Source organism: Lathamus discolor, chromosome 2 (genome assembly GCF_037157495.1).
Source record: "Lathamus discolor isolate bLatDis1 chromosome 2, bLatDis1.hap1, whole genome shotgun sequence".
Taxonomy (NCBI): domain Eukaryota; kingdom Metazoa; phylum Chordata; class Aves; order Psittaciformes; family Psittacidae; genus Lathamus; species Lathamus discolor.
In genome coordinates, this window is record NC_088885.1 from 125,284,295 (window position 1) to 125,296,806 (window position 12,512).

General features: G+C 35.2%; 1 protein-coding gene across 1 annotated transcript in view; it reads left to right on the forward strand.

Moving 5' to 3' along the window:
• The window catches only part of PREX2 (phosphatidylinositol-3,4,5-trisphosphate dependent Rac exchange factor 2), a 176,251-nt gene that overhangs the window by 108,197 nt on the left and 55,542 nt on the right, over positions 1-12,512 (forward strand). The window contains exons 27-31 of the mRNA XM_065668406.1: positions 1,059-1,238; positions 4,024-4,118; positions 6,180-6,262; positions 6,599-6,689; positions 7,917-8,045. Of these exons, the coding sequence (XP_065524478.1) occupies positions 1,059-1,238; positions 4,024-4,118; positions 6,180-6,262; positions 6,599-6,689; positions 7,917-8,045 (578 nt within the window). The remainder of the gene's footprint in view (positions 1-1,058; positions 1,239-4,023; positions 4,119-6,179; positions 6,263-6,598; positions 6,690-7,916; positions 8,046-12,512) is intronic.

Genomic DNA, 12,512 nt, shown 5'->3' on the forward strand with positions numbered 1-12,512 from the left:
GGAAGAATTCTGCATGCTACCCTTTAGTAACAATTAGGGCAGCATTTTTGTTTGCAAAATATGTGCATCTCCCATACTTTCCATTCAGAAGTAAAAATTATGGGAAACAAAAAGTTCTAACATATATTGGAATCGTACCATGTATTTGGTAAAAAGTTTGCCAGTTGACTGTTGTGATAGCTCCTACAATAAAACTGTGCTACTGTGTCTAAGTACTTTACAGAAAAAAAACCAATCAGTGTTTCCTGATTTCAGGTAGTTAGATGGTAATTTTTGCAAGAAAAAAATGTTGCTTTTCATATCTAAATATGCATTTTAAAATGTCATTCTACGTGACAGAAATTAAAGGATGATTTCCCATTATAGCTATTCCGGTCTTTAAAATAAATCAGAACATTTCAGTATGAGCTAAATCACCCAAAAATATGAATCTTTTGCTTCCAGTACTTCTGCATGTTCCAAATGTAGTGGTCTGCCCTGTTCTCCCTTCTTGACTGGATGTCACTTTTATACTCATCACAGAAGATTAATAATCAGCTTTACTAGTAGTAGTGGCTTAGACTTTTTTTCAGGAAATACACAGATAATGTTAATAAAGATTTTTAGAACGCCTTTATTGACTAGTTTGTGATGCAGGCTGGCAAGCCTGGTACAGTAGTAAATATATATGCTTTTCATACAGATAGCTTCTTTGGTCTGTTTTCTTGATTTGTGCTGAGAAGCGCATGCTGCAAGTTAAAAAACAGTCATGTTAATATAAAATTTGACCCCAAGTGTTGAAGAATGTGCTGTATTTCTTCCCCAGCTGGAATCATTATCTTCGTACCAGATTGAGTATTTGGTAATACTAATGGATTTCACTGTTACACTTTTTAACAACAGAATATGTCACATTCTTCCCCTTTTTCAAATAGATATGTACTGAATTAAGATCTCTTCACGTATTACAGAATAGTATTTGGAAGACATTGAGGAGAAATGTTATTCTGTGTTTAGCTCACTTTTGAAAGACATGAATTTATCTCTTTCTGTTTGTTTGTTTTATTTTTTTTTCTCAGCCTTCTTTCTTCAATAACATATTCTCCCAAATCAGAACGTAAAACACCTGAGCCTTTAATGCCAGCAGACAGTGACAATGAAAAGGGGGAAAGGAATGGGAAGAAAGTCTGTTTCAGCATGACAGGTGATGAACAAGAAGATTCTGGTCATGATACTATCAGCAACAGGGATTCTTACAGGTAACTTTACTAATAATATTTTTATTTCTCAACTGAATCGAACCTGGTTTTGCACACTGTCAAGTGATTATGAAGACTATCAGAATAGAATGATTCTGAGATTTCTAATGGAGGAATAACTAGCATCAAGATGTGTAAATAAGCTTTTTTAAAAATAGTACAGATTAGATATTAAATCTCAGTATCCCTAACCTCTATAGGATATCACAGCCAGAGCTGTAAGGCTTTACTTTTGATTACCTGTCTCATAAAACCCAGAAATTATTTCTGTTATTATATTTCCACAACAAACCGGATTATCTGCTATGGAAAGTAAGATGCCAGAGCCTCTACTCTTGCTGATCTAAAGAAAGAAAATACCTGTTTCTCAACATATATTGCTCACCTTCTTCCACTCTAAGTATCCATCATCTCATCTCAAATGTAAAGAATTTACAAAGAAAACACAGAACATTTTTGAAAAGGAAGGAGTAATTATAGGACACATAAGTCTTTTAAAATATTATCTTCTGTTGCTTACAGGAATTGGTAAACTACACAATATAAAATCTAAATTAAAGTTTTAGCTGCAAGTAAAATAAGCGTTCGTTATTTGGTCATTATCATGGTTCATTATTATGCTCGGAAAGTAGAATCCCAGTAATGCCATCATGTTTCTACAGAACCCTGTGTTGCTGAGATCTCTTTCAAAGGCTAATACTTAATTACTGCAGCATGGTAGGTAGGAATTCCGTCTCAGAGTAGAAACAGAAATATGCATATAAATTTAAACAGAAACAAACATAAAGATAATTTACACAGATTAAATCCATCTTGTTCTAACCATGATGAACACACAAGCAAAATGACTGAAGCATGTTTAGGGGTTTCTGAAAGTTCACGATGTGTCAAACTGACTGTGCAGGAACAGCTTCAGTGGCCTGTGCTTGCACCAGATGGGGAGTTCCCCACTTGGCACAAGATTTGTATGTGTAGAAAGAAGGTGTGACTTAGTACACAAGCATCAATTTGTTCAAAATATTTTCTTTATTATGATTCTGGTCATTTATAGTCGATTCTGAATGATAAATCAAGGGTTCCATATGCAGAATAATAAAAAAAATCTGAGTTTAGAACAGTTGTTGGAGTGAGATTGAATATTTTGTTTCTTTGCCTAAATAATTACATTAGTCAGTACTTAATATCTTGAGATACCATTATAATGCCACTGTGATTATTAGAACTGGTAGGCTAATTTCAGCCATTAGAATGGTCTCATTTTGTGTTGTAGGGTCTTATTCTATACTTTACAATACTACACAATGAGATAGGTAATACATCTATTGTGTTTCTTATTTTTCTGTGGGTTTTTTTTTTTTTCCTGATGCTTTGCACAATCCAGTTTTAAATAACCTTCATCTCCCTTTGGAGACTTTAATAAGTGAGTAGAGTTAGTTAGAAAACATTTCTTAATATCCAGCCAGAAATTCTTAATACTCCTTGGGACCGTTCACCCTCGGTTAGGAACATTTTGTTACTTACGTCTTTTCATCTACTTAATGGATATGATTGTAATTATATTGCATGGCTTTATTGAGAAGTTTTCCCTATTGACTTACCTGGTTGTCTACAGGTCCAAAACTTACACCTTATCCAGGAAATGGAAGTCGGTATGCCAAAACTAATTAAAGACTACTTCTGTACTTACAAAAATAAAAAAAAACCAAGGAGGGAGCACATTGGTACTTGTATAACTGCAGCATTATATGTAAAACAGATATATATGCCTTGATGAATGAATACACCCAATTCATAAAACCCAAATTGAGGTCATTATGTATAAATATCCTTTGGGTACACTTGTGCGTTATCTTATATTTACTTGGGTTTTTAAGACTCCCTCTGCTGGATAATTACTTAAGCATTTCCTGCATTGAAACTAAATGATCTTCATGCAGCTTAATAACTTTGAAGGCTTTGAATTTAAATTTCTCTTCTTAGGAGTTTTACATTATCTTCTTCAAATTTATCTTCTTAGGATTTAGTACAAAACGCTAAATTTTACTCTACTTATGCTGCAGTAGTAAGTATCTTTTCCATGATTTTCTGTACAGAACAATTCATTTTTGAGGTGAAAGAGCAGAAAAAATTACACATTTTAATCCCCAGATCTCCTTACTATATCAGTGTGGGTGATGCTTTCTATGCATAGAAGTTTTCACTGAAGTAACGGATGTAAATTTCTATTTATCTCTAACAAAATGAAAAGTTGGAAAAGATGGGGTCATAAACATTATTTTGGCTGGCAGGGAAAAATAGTTTGTAATTTGAGCTTTGGTGCTCCTTGAATGGTCAAATCTCTTCTAAACATATCATGGACTCTAGTTTGCAAGTCATAAACCAGAGTATTTTGTCATTTGTATTAGCCACGTACTATAAGTAAATAATTCAAACATGGGGTTACAAAAATTTTTGAGGCCATAGTTACAAAAACTGTCACTCGTATAAGAAAAGTTGTGGGGTTTTGCACTGAAAGTTCTATATTATCATTTGGAAGTACTTGTTCTCATGCAAGGTGGAAGGAGACAGTTTAATCGTCAGTTTTGGTAATCTGGTATGCTGAGTCCTAGCAGAGTTGCAAACTAGATGATAATCTAAATATTTATTGTTGATAAAGAACTCTACAGACCATCTCATCATCACATTTAACAGGGGAAAAGAAAAAGAGCTTTCATAATTTTGATACAGAACCTGTGTTAAAGGACATGACTTTATTTCTTTCTTTTTGTTTTGTCTTTTTTTCAAGTGATTGCAACAGCAATAGGAACTCCATTGCCTCATTCACCAGCATTTGTAGCAGTCAGTGCAGTTCATATTTTCACAGTGATGAAATGGATTCAGGTATGTTTAGAAAAGTCAGCTATGAATGTGTCATTAGTTCCTTTTCTTCAGGTTTTGGGTGTTGTTCTTTTTATCCTTTTTTTTTTTTTTTTTGTGTGTGTGTGTGTTTTGTTTTTTTTTTAATTTGTCTGGCAGTTTTGTTGGTTTTGTTTGAAAAAGTATATCCTCCTTGGTAATAGAAATGTATCATTTTGCTTCTGCCTAGCTAGTGCTGCACTGAGACCTTCTGTGAAAGAGCATCAACATTCCAGCATTTCTCTGAATAGACTGAATTAGTTAGAGCTCTTAAGAGTCATTGCTTTTAAGCACTTTAATGGTTTGACCTTGACAGTGCTTTATATTGCACAGAGTAAGGATCATTTTAGGTGAGCGTGGAACACTCTCCCAGCTTGTGTCAGCACCCAGACAGCAGGATATGGCTGCGTATGTGTGTAGGAAGGAATGTGAGACCAGATAGAAGCACATACTTGTTTATGCCATGACAAATTGAATTTAAATAAATGCAGCTGCTGATAGGAATGAGATGGAATTTAACAGCATGGAGTACAAGGTCATATACTTAAGGACTAATAGTAAAAAAATGTTTTCTCTAAGTTGGGAGTTTATAATTTGGGAATGATTTAGGAAAAGAAAGAACTGGGCATATTAGTTGAATATGAGCCACCAGTGAGACCTGGCCTTAAAGAAGGCAAGTTTTATTACTGGTTGTACCAGGAGATGTATTTTCAATTGGGACATGCAAATATTAATGACATTATGTAAGGTATCTGACTTACCTTGTGAATAATGCAGTTCTAGGCAGCTACATTCCGGAAATTATATGTACTTATAGAGCTGAGCAGATAGAGAGGAAAGGATGAAGGGCATAAAGAACTGTTAATAAAGGAGGAGACCAACTCTTTTGGTCTGTATGTCCAACTTATATGCGCTTGTGCAGTATCAAGCTGAAGTACTGAGCTGTCCAAAAGAGTATGTTTGTGCTAGCCAAGTGCAGATACAGCGTTCAAGTTGATAAATACTGCTGCTCAGTGAAACTCCCACTCTTCTGATGACTTAATTTTCTCCTAGTTCCCAAGCTAACCTGGTTAACTCCAGATCAGGGCCCTTTGACACTGTGCTCCATCTGTTGCAATTAAGATCCTGTGAAGGTTTATAAGGCTTGTAACTACTGCCTGTAAGGACATCTAAAGGAGATTTAAGGAAAAAACAACAAACCCAAGGAAAGAAAAGTGCTATTTAAGTGCTTCACTGACATGAGAAAAATGAGTCTAGATTGACCATGAATAAATTTGGATTATAAATTATCAAGTGGCTACTTCTTATCTGTCACAGCAACAGCAAGGAGAAAAACCAGTTCTAAGCTCAATTTTTCACAGCTTTTGCAGGAGTTCAGTTTGCATCACCCATTGTCTGAGAGAGCAAGTGAGTGACAGCAGTGACCTAAGAGAGTCTTTCTCCTTTGTATTCTCTTAAGAAATGATGTTGTATATACTACTAAAAGCTTCATATGAAATACAGGATTTGGATGCTGTATTTTTTTTTTTTTTAATTACTAAAATCTCAGAACCATTTAATTAGTAAGAAGATAAAGATGGTGAATTGTTTAGAAATTTATTTTAATTTTTATCCCTATAAAAATTTTATGGTGACTGCATTTCAGTGACTTTGTGGTCTGCTGTATTAGGTTCACAGTACTTAGCCATTTAGTCTGGTGTTTAGGATGTTTTCCAGCATAGAAGTATTGTGTGCTGTGGTCACAGAATGGTGGAGATTTGAAGGAACTTCTTGAAATTATCCAGTCCAATAGCCCCCTCAAGCAGGGTCATAGAGAGTAGGCTGTCCAGTACCATGTCCAGTTGGGTTTTGAATATGGTCCATTCTCTAAGAGCTATTTCTGTAATATCAAGTGACTACTAAATGTGAAATGCATAGAGTGAACAGTAACTATAATCCTGAAAGCCTAAGCATCACTATGTGCAAAGCAAATTATCTAAACCACAAAGATTTTTGGAAAATATGCTGAAACTTCTAAAAAAAATTCCATTTTTAAATATTTTTCAGGCGATGAACTTCCCATAAGTGTTCGAATCTCCCATGATAAACAGGACAAGCTCCATAGCTGTTTGGAGCATCTTTTTGGTCAAGTATGAGATTATTTTTCTTGGCTTAAATACTAATGTCCATATTTGAACTAAGATGTCTTTAGCAAATACTTCTTTTTCTTTTTACTCTTGCTTTCCACTGTTTACTGGGGTGGTATGTATTTACTCATTCTCCTTCAATTTTATGTAAATAGTTCAAAACTGCAGATTAAACAGGTCATTAGGTTTAGTCTAACATTCCCTAGCTTGTTACTTTAACTGGAGCTATTAGGTGGGAAAGAATCCAAAGCTGCTCTTCCGTAGTCTGCATTTCTTAAAAAAAGATTTCTAATTATTGCTGTAAAAACCATCTTTCTCACAGAACATTGATCCCAACAGGTTGATTCAATTGTCAATCTTCTGAAAGGACCAGCTGTGATGAGGGCCTTTGAGCAGACAAAATACTTCACACCAGGTCGAGGCCTCCAAGGTAACATTTAATTTTATCTATGAGAATCAAAAGGCAGTTTGAAGGGTACATGGATATGGCTATCTACCCGTTGAGCTGGGTGTTAAGGAAGGGATTTTGCTTAATCTTGGCCTATTCTGCAGTAATTGATTGTTGAAATTCTTGTTAAATAGGTCTTAGTTGGAAACTGGCTTCTTATACTTTTGTTGCACAGCATATGAAAAATCTACAGGTTTGTTTGAACATGAACTTTAGTTAGATTCTGAGCTGACTATAGAATTACACAGGTTTTTGAAGCAAGAAACAGGTTTTATATATTGCAGGTGTTTTCATTAAATTTTTGTCTCAACTACTGAAGCCATTTCTGATCTATTTCATTACTAGTGTCAGGTTTTTATTATTCTTTGTAGGTATATTATTTGTGAAGTTGACTTATAAGTAATTTGCAAATGTAAATTTTTAGTCATAATAATATTTATGCCAAATATGTTTATGTATTATTAATTGCTTAAAAAAATCCTGTAATTTCAGGTACCCCCCTCACACCCACATAATTGCTAAATTCTAAATGTATAAATAGGTATCTGGTGGTAGTCGTAAGATTGTGATGAAAAATGCAAAGGACTTTTCAGTGAACTGGGTTTTGTTTGGTTTTGGTTGGGTTTTGTTGTTGGGTGTTTCGGTGGGTTTTTTTTTGTTTGGTTTGGGTTTTTTTTTAATATGTATAATAGGTTTGATCATTATTTTATTGATCCTGCATGTGTGTTTTTGGCAAAGAAAATAAATTTTAGATGGCCAGAGAGTGCATCTTTGGCTTTTATAAACCACCAAAGTCCCACTGAAGTCAACAGAGCAGCATTACTTTACCTCAATTATCTCATTTTACAAAGCCTGAAGTACTTCCTCCTCACTGAATTTGCGTGGAAGACCACATACCTTCCTCTTTTTCTTGTTTCTCTCTTTATTTTTTTCTCTCTCTCTTTTTAATTTATTCTCTGATTAAATTAGTTTTGCCTCTGAAAGACTCGTTCTATCTTATGTACCTGGTTCAGAAGTATCATGTTTGGGAATGCTCCTTTTGCTTAAGTAGGGAGCTTAGATGACTGTAGACCTATCACGGTAGTTTTAACTAGAGTTAAATAAGTTGACAACTACTTAAGCTGTGAAGATATTTAAGAAAAAATTATATCTTACTGTGGCTTTCTCAGGAGGGTTCAGCAGAAAAATATTATTTTTGTCCTTGCTTAGAGTTTCAGCAGGAAATAGAACCAAAGCTTAACTGTCCAAAGAGGCTACGACTCCACATCAAGCAAGACCCTTGGAACCTGCCCAGCAGCGTCCGGAGTCTTGCCCAGAATATCAGAAAATTTGTTGAAGGTTAGTAAGAAAAACATGACCATAAATAAACACTTCATTAACGACAGAGAGCCTGGGGAAGGGGGAAGATACAACTGTTCCGTGTTGCTGCTAGGCAAGCTTTGCTGAACACAGTGTAGTCTATGGGGAATGTCTGAATTTCGGGACTTTTTTGTGTTCTTGATAGCAAGGTTAGTGGAGTATGTATCAGCTGTCTCACGCTCACCCTGTTGGCTTTGGATGCTGAAGAGAAAATCGTCTCTTCTGAGAAGTGAAAACCAATGTAGCATGTGCTAAGTTATTTCAGTTGCTGCTAAAGTGTGGTGGGCTTGACTGGTTTGTCACAGAACTTCACGGGGCTGATTTACCAAAATGGGCTTTCCTTGAAATTAAACTCACTTTCTCCTACTGTCTTGACTGGAAGCTGAAGACTCTACAGGACAGCTTCTGTCATATCTTAGTCTTATCTGTCATTGATATGGAATCATTATCCTTCTAAGATCATGCTCCTTATTCTGTCATGAAGCCAAACCTCTTGCACTGGTTTTCACTTGCTCCATCACAAGTGGTCCTATCACTCCCCCTCCCTCCCTAAATATTACCTAGTAGTCTGCTCCTCTTCACCACCAAGTGACAATGTGAGCTGGGTTTTTCTGTTCTCTCTCCTGACTTGATAATAAAGTAACTGGAATTTCATCTCCAGAAAATCTTGCCTGTAGCTTCTGCTTTATTTCCTGTTCTGTTTGATACAGAAACAGAAATAATGAGCAAAATTATTTTTATGAAACTATTTTCACTAGGAGTCTACATGGGAAGAAAAGCTTGTGTCATGTCTAGCTTTAAATGATTTGTGTGTATGTTTAGTTGCTTTTGTTTTGTTTGCTAGTTTTCATGGTGTCCCATGGAGAAACTGCTGAATTTCAGATCACTGGAAAAGAACTTTGTGATAGTTAGTAAGATAAACCTCCACAAACCAACTGGCCAAAGCAAACAAACTTCTCCTCCTCTGACTTTTGGTGTTTCTCGTTTCAGATACAATCATATTCTAAGACCCCGGGTTAGAAAATTATAAAAACAACCACAAAAAAATCTCCTGCTTTTTGAGTCAATCAGAGTGGGTTGACACTCAAATACTAAAAATTCTTTTAGTTTCATGGTGGCTGTCACTAAGTGAAAAATGAATAAATATTTTCTTGTCCTTTTTGATACGGGTCTATCTTCAGCCTAAATGAAATGGTATTCAAGTATTAATCATGGTTTCTTTCACAGTTCAGGAGGAATAGAAATGTGTCTTTAACAGTCAGTCCTTCATTGCCCTTCTTGCAAAACCAAGCCTAGTAGGCTGGTTTCACATAACTTCTTTGCCCATAAATAGAATAGACTTAACCCATTTCAATATTGGTCATATACCCTTAATATTGAGCTGAGGTTATTCGGATTAGTTTGGGTTGAAATCTACAACAGAATATTGTGAGAGAGTTCAAGAAGGTCCAAATGGCTTGCTGTCTCTGTAAAATACAAAACTCCTATTTTTACAATATGTCTCTAATGTAATGGTGATATTTATCAGAAGGAATCTTGATGTTCACAGAACAGTAATAGTATAGGCATTATCTAGTATTTTTGAAATTAGGATTAAAAAGGTTTTCTCTGTTAATAAATGACAGTAATTATGTTTATTGCAACTGTCATGCTTGTCAATGGTGCATGATTCAGAGAGCTAAATAGTAAAAGGCATTAGTCTTGTGCTGTTCAAGGACAGCACAAGCTTTGTCTTACTGTCTCTCATCACTGTGTCTCAGAAGTTGTCTGCCAGTTTTATGTATTCTTGGCTCTCCAATTCCATCTATAGCATTTGAGCTTTCGTCAGAGATTTCTAACTGTCTTCTGTGCCATTTCCTTAACTAAATACATGGGTTTACATGTAAAATTATCATCTTAGGTTGTTTATTCTCCATTAGTCTTTACAGCTCTCTATTCTCTTGTTTTGTTGGTTTTTTTTTTTTTTTTTTCATTTGATTCCTCTTCCACACCACAACCCCAAACTGATATCAGTAATGCTTGGTCCTGAGAGGTACTCTGGAGAATCATGATCCTCCTCTTCATTGCAATTTTAATTGGCCTGTTGGACCAAGGAGTCGGTGTGATGTAATGGGTACCTGAAAGCCTTTCCTCTTATGATTTCCCTGGCACAAATAGCTTGAAGGGGAGAAGTAGGAGAATGGAAGTGAATAATTGCTTCTCAAGCATTAGTTTCCATGTCTGGACAGGTATATGAATTCAGTGTTGAAACGATTCAGGGCAGAAATGTGCCCCTCAGTCAGTTTTGGTAGACTGCTGTGATTTGAAAAGGCTTTGGCCTGTATAAATTATATATATTTTACAATTTATATTTTAATATATAAATTTTTATATTAAATATATAAAAAATTATATAAGATATAAAAGATACAAACTTATATATTAAAATAGAAATTATATGTTAAATTTGTACCCTGGATAAATTAAACTTGAGATACAACCACCAGCTAGATCTGGTGAAATCACCAGCTGAAAGGAGAGGAGCATGAACGAAGGTTTGGTGCAGGAGAGAGCAGTAGTTAGGGCAGGAATTCAGTGGTCACTGAACAGAGAAAGAATGTAAGTAGAGGATTCTGGATATACATGAGATATGTAACATGAGAATCAGAAAGCACTCTAGAGGAAAAGCTGAAGAATGACTTGAGTAGCAACCTGGAAAACAAGAAAGATCTTTGGAAAGAAAAGGACCCTTCAGAAGGAAAGTGTTACCAAAACTGGCCATAACAACAGAAGTGTGTAAGTGAACAAAAAGGAGGAGAAATTTCTGTAGTTGCTTCTTCCCAAAGAATAAAAGGTAAGATTTGGTGTCAAAAGAGATTTTTTTAGAGCAAGTCAGATTTATAGTCAGCTAATCACATAACTGCATGAGGAAGTACAGGATTTTGCTCGCACAGTAATTTTAAATTTAAACAGGAAATAACTGTGCAATTGAGAAAGTTTACATCTATTTTAATTTAAAGTGAGGAGTGAAGCACCCTTTCAGTCATTACAGGTATAAAAAATATATTTTAACTTAAATCATAAAACATGCAGTGCAAATCTCAGTCTTATTTTGGAAATATTTTCAGATGCGTGAAACAAAATAAAATTAAATCTGGCCTTTACTGGCAAAAGAATAGAATAGCAGAATAACATGATTAAAAAAACAAACAAACAAGCACAAAGAATATTTAGGACTAAAGGCACCCCACATTACAAATCATATAACCAAAAATTAAATTGTTAGGTAGCTATTCCTTTCCTATGTGGCAAGAAGGGGTAAAAACTTCCCAGGTAAGTCTCTACTTATACAAATAACCTAAAAATACTGTTTTGCCTGTGGGTATATTTTGAAATGGAGAAGACTTACTGCAATGATAAAGGAGAGCTGCAGTGTTCTGTAATTTTCCCATAAGCAGGAAATCATTATTTATAGATACCTCAAATGCCTTTGAATTCAGAGGTCCAACAAATCTGATATAAATCAAGCTGCAGGTTATATCCTCAGTGTATCTAAATTCTTCTGAGAAAAGCTGTATTTCTCTATAGAAATTAGTATTTTCAGTTACAAAGCTATGTTCAGACTCCAAGATGTCATGTTATAAATCTCTGTAAGTGGGGTTTTGTATTTGTTTGGTTTTGCGTTTTCCCCAAAAGACAGAAGGCTACGGAAAGACCCATCACCCAGCAATTTTTAAGAATAACCAGTAATTTAAGGTGTTTTGATGCTTGTATTTGAGATACCGAGGGCATGCTTTTCAGAAGCATAGGCACTGACAGTTCTTTTCGCAATGTGTGTGTAGCATGGAAGAAGATTAGGCTTGAAAGGTTTTCTTCTGTTTTTAAGCATAGTCACCTTTGGGAAAGATTCAAGTACACACAGAATCCAGACTGTGCTGTTGATACGGTCAGCTCCAATGTCAGTTCCATCATCTGATTTGTATTCAAATTTCAAACAATTCAGATTTCAGGCTTATTGTAAGGTTGTTTTTAGTAGGGGACATCTTATAACCAAATTGTCCTATGTCCATATACCCTATAGCAGCTCTACTGGCCCACTGAGAAGGGCTTGAAATAGGGCTGCATGGAAAATTGGGTGTGTAAAATAAAGTTTGGAAAGATGCAAAAGGATGTGAAGTAGCAGAGTATTCCTTCAGGCGGTTACTGTAGGACAGCTGATGTGCTGGAAGTTTGACATTCTCTAAGGTTATGGCAGGTTTTTAATCTGCCAGTTCCTTGTTGTGGTGGTTTTAACTCATTTAGATTTGTGCTCTGTCTCATATGTGGTAGAGGGGAAGAATCTTTTCCTTCAGCTTTCTTTACTATAAGAAGCCCAGCCCCTAAAAACAAAAGAAAGAAAAAAACAAAAATAATTAAAAAAAAAAAGTAAAGAGGTACAAAACCAAATTTTGGTCAGTGTAAATTAAG